Raw genomic sequence first — 12555 nt, 5'->3', positions numbered from 1 at the left:
AATCTGATGTTATATCTTTAGAAAATGATATGGCTGACAGACCTGCTAAGAATGCACCCCAAATAGATCTCCTGATCCTTTCTCCACTCAGTTGCTAACCCTACCTTTATCCCCAACTGACAGTATTAATTACCCGGCAAATGCCCCATAGTCTACCAGGGACAGTTGGATACAAAAGGGTGTTAAACAACTATCAGATGGATTATATAGTGGGTCAAATGGACTTCCTAGAGCACCCTTTTTTTTTAACCATTTGGCCTGTACTTATCTCCCTACAAATTGGACACATCTGTAAAGATAATTAAGGAACTAAAAGACAATTGCCGTAGCATCTACAACATTCCTGACCAAATTATTTCCCAGGGCACTACTTGTAAATGTCAGCAAATTCCTAGAAGTAATTAGCATACCCCAAGAAGTCCTCCTAGGCCCACACTACCTTCAGGCACTTCAGATGGATTTTATAGATTTGCCCCTAGCCTTGGGCTATTCTCACTGTTTGGTCATTGTCTGTATGCTTAGTGGATAGGCTGATGCTCTCTGACTAGATGTGCTCATGCCACAACAGTAGTAAAGAAATTAATACCTGAGACCATTCCTCGTTTTGCCATTCCTTTATGGATTGAGTCAGAAAAAAGGAACTCATTGGATAGCAGAGATAAACCACTTGCTTGCAAAAACTCTCGGGTACACGTTAAAACTTCATGCCCTATATCATCCTCAATCATCCGGGCAAATGGAACGTAAAAATCTAGACATAAGAAGGACTGTAGGGAAATACCAAGAAATTAAGCATGAATGGCCAACGACATTGCCTCTGACCCTTATTAAGATCCAGAATACTCCAAGTAGGAGACATGGATCAACCCCTTTTGAAATAGTGTTTGGTCGTCAAAGCCTACTGGCATCTCTAAACCTTCCATTCACGGAGTAAGTGAAAAATGTGATGCTATGACTAACTCTAGACAAGGAATACCTCATCTACCTGAAGCACATCACCAACAGGTAAAAGAGGCATGGCCTCCACCAACTGATGAGGCTTGCCACACATTTCAGCCAGAAGACCAAGTAGACATCAAGGTCTTTGGAAAAAAGCATATGCTGTCACCTCCCTGGGAAGGACCTTATGAGGTGTTGCCATCAGAACAAAAGAGAAACCTGCCTGGATTCTTACAAGCCATGCCAAAATAGATTTTACTTAAGATTTTATTAAAGAATGAGTTTTAATACCAAAAGTATACTGATGCAAAATTAGAACTTAGGTTTTTTCTCTTTTTACAGACAAAAAATTTTCTTAGATTGTTGGTTTGCTTATTACAAAAAATTAAAAACAAAGTTTTTCCTTACATTTAATGTAAAGGCCAATGGCCTAGATATACAAACTTTTAATGCTTTGTCTTCATCAGATTATTCAAGAAACCTGAGTCTTAATATTAAAAGAGCTGAATTTTGTTCACAACTGTGTAACCTTCTGCATTTGCCTTTAAAATGTTTTATTGTTGGCCCTCCTCTCTCCAGGCGTCCCTGTGAGAGGAACATCATCTTTCAACCCTGCAAGCCCATCCCTGATGCTCGGCCATGATGCCCAAGGAAGACAGCACGACCTGGAAGTTCAACTACTTCCTTAAGATCATCCAACTTTTGGATGATCATCCAAATGCTCCACTGTGGAGCCGACAACATGGGTTCCAAGAAGACACAGCAGATCTGCATGTCCCTCCACGGGAAGATTGTGGTGCTGAGGGCAAGAACACCATGACGTTCAAGGCCATCTGAGGGCATCCAGAGAGAACAACCCAGCTCTCGAGAAACTAGTGCCTCATATCTGGGTGAATGTGGGCTTCGTGTTCACCAAGGAGGACCTCACTGAGATCAGGGACATGCTCTTGATCAATAAGGTGCCAGCTGCCGCTGATACCGGTGCCATAGTCCCAGTAAAGTCGCGATGCCAGCCTGGGGGCCTGAGAAGGCCTCCTACTTCCAGACTTTAGACATCACCACTAGAATCTCCAGGGGCACCACTGAAATCCTGAGTGAGGTGCAGCTGATTAAGACTGGAGACAGAGTGGGAGCCAGCGAAGCCACACAGCTGAATAAGCTGAACATCTTCCCCTTGTCCTTCGGGCTGGTCGTCCAGCAGGTGTTGCACTACAGTGGCTTTACAACCCTGAAGGGCTTGACATCACAGAGGCAAATGCATTCTCGCTTCCCGGAGGGCATCTGCAGGGTTGCCCGAGGATGTCTTGCAGATAGGTTACCCGACTGTTGTATCAGTGCCCCATTCTACCATCAACAGATACAAGGAGGTCCTGGCGTTGCCTGTGGAGACTGATCACACCTTCCACTTGCTAAAAAGGTCAAGGCCTTCTTGGCTGATCCACCTGCATTCGTGGCTACCGCTCCCGTGGCTGCCATGGCCACAGCCAAGGTGGAAGCAAAGGAAGATTCAGAAGAGTGGGACGAGGATATGGGATTTGGTCTCTTTGACTAATCACCAAAAAAGCAACCGATCCAGCCCACTTTATTTGTGAAACAGGGGAATAAAAACTTACTTTTCTTAAAAAAACCAAAACAACCTTTTATTTTCCCTTCAGTTGAATAGATAAATATCGTTGCTTAATGATCTACGATCATATTTAATCAGATGTTCAAATATTTTGATTTTTTTAACACAAACTTTCCAAAATCTAATTCTAAAATGAAGTATTTGACTACAATGTAACTAAAATATTCCAGAGGATCTGTGCAACATTTTCAAGAGATTTGGCCACTTTATAAAAAAAGGAAGATATTACACTAATAAGGCTTATTTGGCATGTTAAATTACATAGGAAGCAGTGTCAAATAAGTGATATTAAGCACTCTTAGATTATATTTATATAGAAATATGTTATTAAAATGAGTGTTCTAGAAGTTGTATGAAACTCCTAGAAATCTGATATGTCCTGATGTATTACTACCTTGAACTGTTGTGTGTCATAGAAATAACCAATTTCTTTGTAAATTACATTGTAATGATCTCTCATCAGGTCTTTAAGCATGGCCGTTTTTAAGTCTTTTATAATTTACAGGCAGTTATAGGTTTACTCAGATGCTTTTGCAAAGCTTTCTGCAAATGTGCTTCATCTACAGTGAGACTGATGGAAAGAACTCTTGAATATAGGTTTCTGATAAACTTAAGACCATAAAACTGAACTGGGTAAGAATTTCTGGAGCTACTGGGAGATTTGGATTCAAGCAAAACAAGAATTAATCATTTGGAACTCAATGAATGGAGGATGATTATAATTTTTATAAAATTTTTGTTTGAGACACTGTTGATTTATTAAATGCCTTTTTCCAGTATTAAAGAAGCTATTTTCTTTTAAGCTATAACTTACAACAATTGGATAAAATATACCTTTGTGAAAAAACTGGAACATTTATCTTTTCCTCCCTACCTGTTCTGTCCAGAATTTTAAAACTTTCAGGGAGTATACTTATATTTTCATGATGATATGTTTATTTGCATAAATTTAATAAGAATCTGCTCTCCTTGTAACAGGACACAATTGGAAACACTGGTTATATTACCAAGGCTTTGACTGAAATGTCATATTTGAGAGGGGACATGCACAGACTCAGATAGGACTAGACTGCTCTAAGGAACTCAGGCAGACTTTATGGAGCCAATAAAGCCCCTTGGAAAAACAGTCCAAAACTTATATCTGAGTCTATAAGCAAGGCAGGCAGCTTTTATACACTGTAGACAAAGAGACAGAAATTCATGATGAATTAACAGGATAAAGAAAACCGATGTTTGGGAGCTTTAATTAGTAAGGAATCTTAGGAAACTTTTCTCTTAAGCTATGACTTACAGCAATTTGATAATCAGGCCAAGTGAAAAAAACAAAAACAGCAACAACAACTCGATTTCGCAAATAAATTAGTCTTAATTTGGCTGTCCTTGGTAAAAATGGGGGTGATTATAGAGAGAAAAATTATGTTTCAATAACACACCCTTGTGGATATTAGATTCTAACAGAGTTCACTATAAACGGGACTAGATCCTAATTTCTTCTAGTTTCCTCCAAAGCCTGGCTACAATTCTCCAAACTGATGTTTTCCACTTTTTCCCACCCCTTTTTTTTTTTTTTTAAAGATTTTATTTATTTGAGACAGAGAGAATGAGAGACAGACAGCATGAGAGGGAGGAGGGTCAGAGGGAGAAGCAGACTCCCTGCCGAGCAGGGAGCCCGATGCGGGACTCGATCCCGGGACTCCAGGATCATGACCTGAGCCAAAGGCAGTCGCTTAACCAACTGAGCCACCCAGGCGCCCTTTTCCCCACCCTTTTGACTTGGAATCATTGGATCACTAAATGTACCCTTTTTCCTGAAGCCCTGCAAATTGCATACGAACAACTTGATGGACACCTCAGAGAAATCACCACAACAGCTCATGTATAGACAGTCTTCGTGCCTGTTTCTCTCTGGGCCACTCAAAAAATCACCAGAGAGGGGCGCCTGGGTGGCTCAGATGGTTAAGCTCAGGTCATGATCTCCAGGTCCTGGGACCGAGTCCCATGTCCGTCTCCCAGCTCAGTGGGGAGTCAGCTTCTCCGTCTCCCTCTGCTTCTGTCTCTCCCCCTGCTTGTGCTCTCTCTGTCTCTCAAATAAATAAATAAATAAATAAATAAATAAATAAATCTTAAAAAGAAAATCACCAGGGACACTCAAATTACAAGCCAAGAAAATCTGTCAGACTGCCATTACCTACTCTTCCTCTGTCTAAAGATGCTTTAAGAGCAACATCTAGAAATTCTCTCAACTGGCTACCCTCAGAACTCAGAAACTGGTTTATAATTTGACCCACTCATTAACCACTATTTTGCTTTTATTGCCATAGGATTGACACTTTTTTGTTTTTTAAAGATTTATTCATTTATTTTAGAGAGACAGAGACAGCAAACGGGGGGAGGGGCAGAGGGAGAGAGAGCATCTCAAGCAGACTCCCTGCTGAGCATGGAGCCTGACATGGGGCTCCATTCTAGGACCCTGAGATCATGACCTGAGCCAAAACTGAGTAGGATGCTCGACTGCCTGAGCCACCCAGGCGCCCCTGAATTGCCTCTTATTACCTATCATTTGAAGCAGAGGCCTAACTGAGAACACACCTGATTCACCTCCTCCTGAAGTGAATTTGACTGAACTGACCCACTGTCAGAACTAAGAGACTGGTTCAAGGGGATGAAACAATCTATCAGCTCAACTTTGAATGTGTGAAACTCCCAGGAAAATTTCAGAGGAAGAAACTATACTGATCAAAGGCAGACCACCCAAAAATGTGGACCAAAAATCTGGGCTTACGTGGCTGGGTGACTAAACTAAACTTCCCAGCCGCCAGAGCCAAACCACAAGCCTCTTACATCAGCTATTTTGCAGCTTGTTCTGCTCTCACAGACTGACAGGATCACAAGAAAAATGGAGATGTAAGGACATTAACACCAGCAATGGCAAAGGTCATGGAACACCCCAGACTTTGAAAATCACAGGTTCCAACCTAACCTTGTCTATAAACCACGCTGGTCTTTTTATTTCATGTGGCAGCAAAAGCATAGAAAGGGGTCCCACCTGAATGGTCACGACCATATGGACTTGGATCCCTGACTCCTCTGGGACCAAGCACTCCACCCTAAATGCCCGCCAAATTACACTTGTTCATTGTGCCACACAAACATGCCTGTTGAAAAATCATAGAAAATCTGCTGATGTATCAGAATTCCAAGTTCTTTTCAGCATTAAGGATCTTATTCCCAAGTTTCAGAGATTGTGAATTAGAAAAGGCAATCCTAAAACTCTCTCTGGTAATGGAACGAGGTTCAGTACCACTATGCTAGCTTTGAGAATACTCCAGTCAGGAGGTAACAGCCTCTGCGGGAATCCGAATCTCCAAATCATCACGTCCTAGGACAGGGTCTTCCCAGCAGGGGCGCTTGCCCAATCATCAGTGAAAAATGTTGCTTTTAGGTAAACCCGTGAGACACACAATATCTAACTTAAATCTGTTTTTTTTTTTTTAAAAAAAAGGACTAATATTTTCCAACAGATAAATGAAACACAGACATTTGATTGGGCTGGTCTGTTTCGAGGGTTGTGGGACTGGTTCCATGAGGTGTGGGGAAATGTGTTCTTTTCTGTTTATTCATCCTCATGCCTTTTTTTCCCCCCCAAATGTTTTGAGTATAGATGACACCCAATGTTACATTAGTTTCAGGTGCACAACACAGTAATCTGCCAACCCTACACAGTAAGCTATGCTCACCACAGGGGTAGCTCTTGTTTGTCAGTCTCACGGTACGAGTACAACGCACTTACAGCACCATCGGCGATATTCCCTATGCTGTGCCTTTTATTCCTGTGACTTATTCTCCATAACTGGAAGCCTGTACCCCTTTTATTCACCCTCATTCTAATCTATGCTCTCTTCACTGTTTGCAGATTTCTTACCACTCATTTACTAACGGGATTTCTCTCTCCACAGTCACCAGCTCAGCTAGTAGTCTATAAAACGTCCAGGAGAGTTTTAGAGAAACTCTAAAACTGTGGGGTCCAGAGAGGACATCCCAAAATGTGCCACAATGGTACGTTGATTATCTAGAATCGAAGCTACTTGGGAAAGAGCTGGTGCGAGGACACCCAGACTGTCCTCTGTCCCCCGAAAGCAGGAAACGTGTCTCCCATATGAGAGGTACCCTCCCTGTACTACGAAGTAAAAACACATCCTTAGCAGCACAGATGGGACTTCAAAGCTCAGAAAGCCATAGAAACAAACCTTGTGGCTTTTTTACTAATCTACAACCTCAGCCCAAATTCCACTTAGAATTCCTGCGATTTAAAGCTCTCACACATCTGTTTTCTCTATCCTGTCAATTTCTCACACATTATTGTCTTTGTTTAAAATTTATAACATCTGCCAAAACAAACAAAACAACTCTGCCTTCCTTGGTCATTTCTTTGGCCCTCTGTGCCTGCGTAATAAAACTTCGTGGGTTTTTTTTCTCCCATTAATCTGTCTCATGTCAATTAAATTCTCAAACCAGTTGGAAGAATTTTAGAGGAAATAAGATGATTTCTTCCTCCCTACAGACCATTACATTTTTAACTATAAAGAAGTTTGTGTATTAAAAACAGAAAGGGGTGCCTGGGTAGCTCAGTGGGTTAAGCATCTGAATTCAGCTCAGGTCATGATCTCAGAGCCCTGGGATAGAGCCGTGCATCAGGCTCCCTGCTCAGTGGGAGAGCCTGCTTCTCTCTCTGCCCCTCCCCCCACTAATGCTCTCTCTCTCTCTTTCTCAAATAAATAAAATCTTAAGAAAACAGAAAGAATCACACCTCAGCATATGCAAGTAAATATTATTTATTATTTATTTTAAAAAATATTTTATTTATTTATTTGAGAGAGAAAGAAAGATTGGTGGGGAGGGGCAGAGGGAGAGAGAGAGAGAGAGAAGCAGACTCTCTGCAGAGCAGGAAGCCCAACATGGGGCTTGATCCCAAGACCCAGAGATCATGACCTGAGCCGAAAGCAGATGTTTAACTGACGGAGCCACCCAGGCGCCCCATATTTTAAAAGGTGGAACTTTCTGCAACCTTTTAAAACATGAAAATTCAAAAGTCATGAAGCAAGTGACTCACACAACACTGATTAGAGCAGGGAGTAAGGAAGTAGTGATGTCTCCAGTGTGAACAGTCACAGAATCAAATCATAAGTGGGATCTTCGGTGATTCAAGTGTTTCAGCCACACAGTAAGGTGTGGTCAGCTTTAAAATAAAATTCGTTTTCCAGACATTCTGTCCCCAGTCAAGGCCTTCTTTGCATCCTCAGCTCACACGACAGGAAAGCGGGCCATGGTGGCGATTCCACACTGGTTGTCCCGGTCCTTGGCCAACAGCACGTAGCCCTGCGTGCCCCGGTCCCTGCCCCCGCTGGAAGAAGACAGCGTTTGCCAATTACTACAAACAATCCGACACATTTCTCTTCATGAACAATCACACCTGATACTGAGCAGTGCGCCAGAGGCCAGCACAGATTCCGGAAGAATCCGGAGAGGCCGTTCCTGTTCATGCGTGCGTTCTAACCCAGCACACAATACTTCTATCCCAGACCTTTCACAAAACTGCAACGTGAGCAGGAAAAGGAAACTCTTGGGGCCAGATGTGGTTCGGAAATTTTTTTAAAAAGTCCAATTTAGAAATGCAATGGTACCAAAACTATCGCAGGACCCTAGCAAGCTTGAGATAGTATCTTACTGTGGTCATCACGTGAATATGTCTGTGTTCCAGCTAAGTGGGGTAAACCCTGCTGGGATTTCAGAAGTGTGCTCAAGAGTTGGGGGACCTGCCTCCAAACACTGATTCCAAATCCTTTTCGATTTCCAAGATAAGTATTCTTGGCTTTTTATACCTGTTCTTGACAATCCAGTATTTTTGGTTCTCGGGTTCTTCTCCTTGAGAGCCATAGCCAACCACCAGAGTACCGTGATCCAGGTCTTCACTGCTGCAGTTTGGATCATAATAAATGCCTGGAAAGTAAAATCCAATGTTGGGGTGAGGGTTCCCATGTGACATGTGATAGTAACCCAGCCTATCAACCACGGTAAGGGAGAAGTATCAAAATTTAACCGTGATATAAATCCAGATGAGATTTAAAAGTCAGGTGGTTTTGTTTAGCTAGACTGGCAGTTTAGGCCCTCATCTAATGCTAGCAGAAATACAAATTGTCACAATCTCTTTTGTAAACAGTAGTCAAGAGACATAAAAAACCACCTGCCACAACCTTATGATTCTCCTTAAAGGACGTGAGCCTAGGGAAACATCAGAGAACACAAAATTACTTGGGCCAAGGGCTTCTTTCCAGTGTTAAGTTCAGTAGTAACATTCTTTAAAAATTTTCAAGATCCAACAATTGGAAAAAAGTAAAGCGAGCTATACCAATCAAATTATGTAGCCATTTAAATATACTTATAATGTGTTTAAAATCATGGGAATTTGGGTCAAGTCATGGCAAGTGGAAAGGGCGGGCAGAAATATTACGCGTACAGGATGAACAACTACATTAAATCCACCCCCCCCCCCAAATTCTACATTGAATTCTGCATACCAAAGTGTCACTCTTGCTGTATGTTAGTGTGGTTTTCCAATTTTCCTACCTGTATCTCTACATAGACAAATGCTTACCTTCTTTATAGACCCGGAAGGGATCCAGGCTTGCGGGGACAGCGGCAGAGACGGGCCCCACAGCTGCCTCCGCCACCAGAAGGGACGCCCCCTGCTGAGGGATGTTCACGAGGCCAGTGACACTGGCAGCAGAATACTCCGGCGTGTATTCGCAGGATCCGTCCTTTCAAATGGAAAGGGGAAGAGACTTGATTGCTACCATCCACCTCCTGGGGAACATGAGTTCAAGACAGCTTACGGGTAAGGGATTTCCAAGCCAATTTGTCGTAACGCATCCAGGAGCTGAAATGCTGGTGGTTGTTTTGAAACTGAAAAACTACCTTGTGTGTATTCGATGAATTATTCTGGGTCTACGTGTACTTAAGAATGTTTTCACTCCCGGGGCGCCTGGGTGGCTCAGTCCTTAGCGTCTGCCTTTGGCTCAGATCATGATCCCGGGGTCCCGGGATCGAGTCCCACATCGGGCTCCCTGCTCGGCGGGAAGCCTGCTTCTCCCTCTTCCACTCCCCCTGCTTGTGTTCCTGCTCTCGCTCTCTCTCTCTCTGTCAAATAAATAAAATCTTTAAAAAAAAAAAAAGAATGTTTTCACTCGGGAGAAATCTGTAAGCTATATAGAACGCTGTGCATATCTCCCTGTAGCATAGAAATAAAAACAGCCCCGTGGTAACCATCTAGGCAGAGAGCTGTACCCGGCTAATATGGTTTAATGACGGTTCTGACAGTTTACAGCTGTAGAGTCCACCATTTAAAATGCAAATATTAAATATGGTATCCGTTTTCTTCAAAAGCATACAACTCTGAGAGCAGAGCTGAAATGATAACAGGTGAGGAGCTCCACTCACCTGTGCACGATATGGATCAGATTCCTCTGAGTCCAGGCCTCCGTTGTTCCGAACGTGCTGGAAGGCATAATCCATCAGGCCTCCACAGCAGCCCTCGTTGCCTTGAGACCAAGAGCAGTCCAGCAGGTTCTGCTCACTCAGTGACACGAGTTTGCCAGGTTTCTGGAACATCCGTCCTTCGAGGGCACCAGCTGCACTAAAAGCCCAACCAGAAGCACACTGACCCTGAAACCAAATGATAAAGCTCTCAGGCTAAACTGGAATGAAACTAAAAATGTAGTGAAATCTAATCACCTGCTTTTTTTTCTGCAAAGAAGGGAAACAGGCATGAGAAAGATAGGCAGGAAAACGGGAGATGGTGGGCGGGTCTCTAAGATGGGGCTGTGCATCAGTCTGAATTCTCCAGAGACACAGAGCCAATAGGATTCAAGCCCCCTAACCCACACAGACACACAGACACACAGACACACACAGACACAGACACACACACACCCTATGCCACAGCCTTGAGGCAGAATTCCTTCTTCCCCCGGAAATCCCAGGTTTGTTCCTAAGACATTTAACTGATCGGTGAGGCTGGAGGGGTTCAGGACACGCTCCCCCAGAATATGCCGTGTTGGCATACTGGTTATTTTCAGCTGAGGGCACATGAGAAGCAGCAGAGGTAGAAAGGGCTCTCTGACATCCCCTTTCCGAAAGCAGGTCATAACATTTCCCCCTAGAAAGGGGTTCTCCCCTGAGAAAGGAACCAGCAAGAGAACATCCTGATCACCAGGGGCCGGGAGTCCACACCCAACCGCATCTGTGCAAACACACTTCCCAAATAACCCTGATCTTCCCTTCCTTCTGCCTCCTGCCCCCACAGGTATCTCCTCGTCCTTCCCCACAACTTACTGCCCTTTGTCTTGTCATTTCTCTACAAATTTATCATTTCTCTGTCTAGAATGTATAGGAGCTTCCAGCTCTGGTCACTTCTTTGGGTCTTTCTTCTCTCATGAAGGCTCCCAGGTGCATATAAAAACTGAATTAAACTTGTGCACTTTTTTTCCTGTGAATTTACCTTATGTCAGTTTAATTCCTGGGCCAGGCCAGAGATCCTAAGAGGGTGGAGGAAAATTTCCCACCCCCCTCCCACATGCCCACCCACATTATTTTTTTTTAATTTTTTATTGTTATGTTAATCCCCATACATTACATCATTAGTTTTTGATGTAGTGTTCCATGATTCATTGTTTGTGCATAACACCCAGTGCTCCATGCAGAACGTGCCCTCTTTAATACCCATCACCAGGCTAACCCATCCTCCCACCCCCCTCCCCTCTAGAACCCTCAGTTTGTTTTTCAGAGTCCATCGTCTCTCATGGTTCGTCTCCCCCTCCAATTTCCCCCCCTTCATTCTTCCCCTCTTGCTATCTTCTTCTTTTTTCTTTTTTCTTAACATATATTGCATTATTTGTTTCAGAGGTACAGATCTGAGATTCAACAGTCTTGCACAATTCACAGCGCTTACCAGGGCACATACCCTCCTCAGTGTCTATCACCCAGTCACCCCATCCCTCCCACCCCCCTCCACTCCAGCAACCCTCAGTTTGTTTCCTGAGATTAAGAATTCCTCATATCAGTGAGGTCATATGATACATGTCTTTCTCTTTTTGACTTATTTCGCTCAGCATAATACCCTCCAGTTCCATCTACGTCGTTGCAAATATGCCCACCCACATTATTGAAAGAAATCTTTATTTAAACGAAGTCCGCTGATTGTAATTGTTAATCACTTCTACGCAGGAACTTCACAGCAAGTTCCAGAAAGGTGTTTGACCGAAGAGCTGGGCACTCTGGATGCCCTCACCTGTCTGCTACCTCTCAGGCCCTAGTTCTGTTTTTGAAGCCTGGACTCATGTCTGGGGGCTTACCCTTCATCCTTTTTTGGGCCCAAGACACACCAACCCACTGTGTCTGGTCCTTTTCATCTGCAAAGTAGCCACGTGGCCCTCACTGGCAGGTGAGGAAGATGCACCCGAAACCGGCTCTGGGACATCCGTCCTGCAGCTCCACTGGGTTGTAGCCATCTGGGGTCAAATGACCATGATCTCTAATGCATATCTCTACTATTGAAATCCTATGTATGCATGTTCACTTTTCGAAAATGTGAAGTCTTTTCCTTGTTAAGATAATGTACCTTTGTCCCTGTAGATCGTTGGTCCCATTTTGCTTCATTCCAGGGTTGGGTCAGACAGAACCAGAGGGCCGCTGACCTAAGATGCGCATGTTCGTAACTACAAGGACCAGAGGCCATCCAGTCTGCTCCTAATGGACCACTGGCACATTTGGTTATGTCTTTGGAGCCCTGTCAAAAATAAAACCACAGGCCCCACATGGCATCACTTAGGTAAAGGTCCCAAGTCAGTAAACCAAGACCTAATACCTAAGCTAACCGCAGTTTCAACCTCCTCCCAGCTGAAATCTGACCTGTACCTGGTGATAATGGGAATGTC

General features: G+C 43.6%; 1 protein-coding gene and 1 pseudogene across 2 annotated transcripts; one reads left to right on the top strand and one right to left on the bottom strand.

Moving 5' to 3' along the window:
• The first annotated feature begins 1351 nt into the window (after positions 1-1351).
• LOC123849336 (putative ribosomal protein uL10-like) lies at positions 1352-2491 on the top strand (annotated as a pseudogene).
• Positions 2492-5741: 3250 nt separating this feature from the next.
• On the bottom strand, positions 5742-12365 carry LOC123850248 (procathepsin L). 2 transcript variants are annotated; one of them, XM_064578916.1, is made up of 5 exons: positions 12240-12365; positions 10061-10285; positions 9219-9381; positions 8446-8563; positions 5742-7967 (listed from the first exon to the last, which is right to left on the bottom strand). In XM_064578916.1, the coding sequence occupies exons 1-5, from the start codon at positions 12354-12356 to the stop codon at positions 7868-7870; spliced, it is 723 nt and encodes a 240-aa protein (XP_064434986.1). In that variant the 5' UTR covers positions 12357-12365; the 3' UTR covers positions 5742-7867. The 2 variants fall into 2 exon arrangements, with proteins under 2 accessions (XP_064434986.1, XP_045739611.2); XM_045883655.3 differs by lacking the exon at positions 12240-12365 and having other exon boundaries at positions 10061-10231.
• Between the last annotated feature and the right edge of the window lie 190 nt (positions 12366-12555).

Source organism: Mirounga angustirostris, unplaced genomic scaffold (assembly GCF_029215605.1).
Source record: "Mirounga angustirostris isolate CCGP_5_RB_7025 unplaced genomic scaffold, mMirAng1.0.hap1 SCAF_15, whole genome shotgun sequence".
Classification (NCBI taxonomy): Eukaryota; Metazoa; Chordata; class Mammalia; order Carnivora; family Phocidae; genus Mirounga; species Mirounga angustirostris.
This window is presented reverse-complemented; position numbering and strand designations above follow the sequence as displayed.

Bases quoted from the DNA above. Each gene is read 5' to 3' on its own strand.
- LOC123850248 (XM_064578916.1), bottom strand. From the start codon at position 12,356: ATGGCCTCTGGTCCTTGTAGTTACGAACATGCGCATCTTAGGTCAGCG. The intron at 10,286-12,239 runs GTACATTATCTT...ATTTGGTTTCAG, and splicing joins AACGATCTACAGGGACAAAG to GGTCAGTGTGCTTCTGGTTG. The intron at 9,382-10,060 runs GTGAGTGGAGCT...TCCATTTGAAAG, and splicing joins CTGATCCATATCGTGCACAG to GACGGATCCTGCGAATACAC.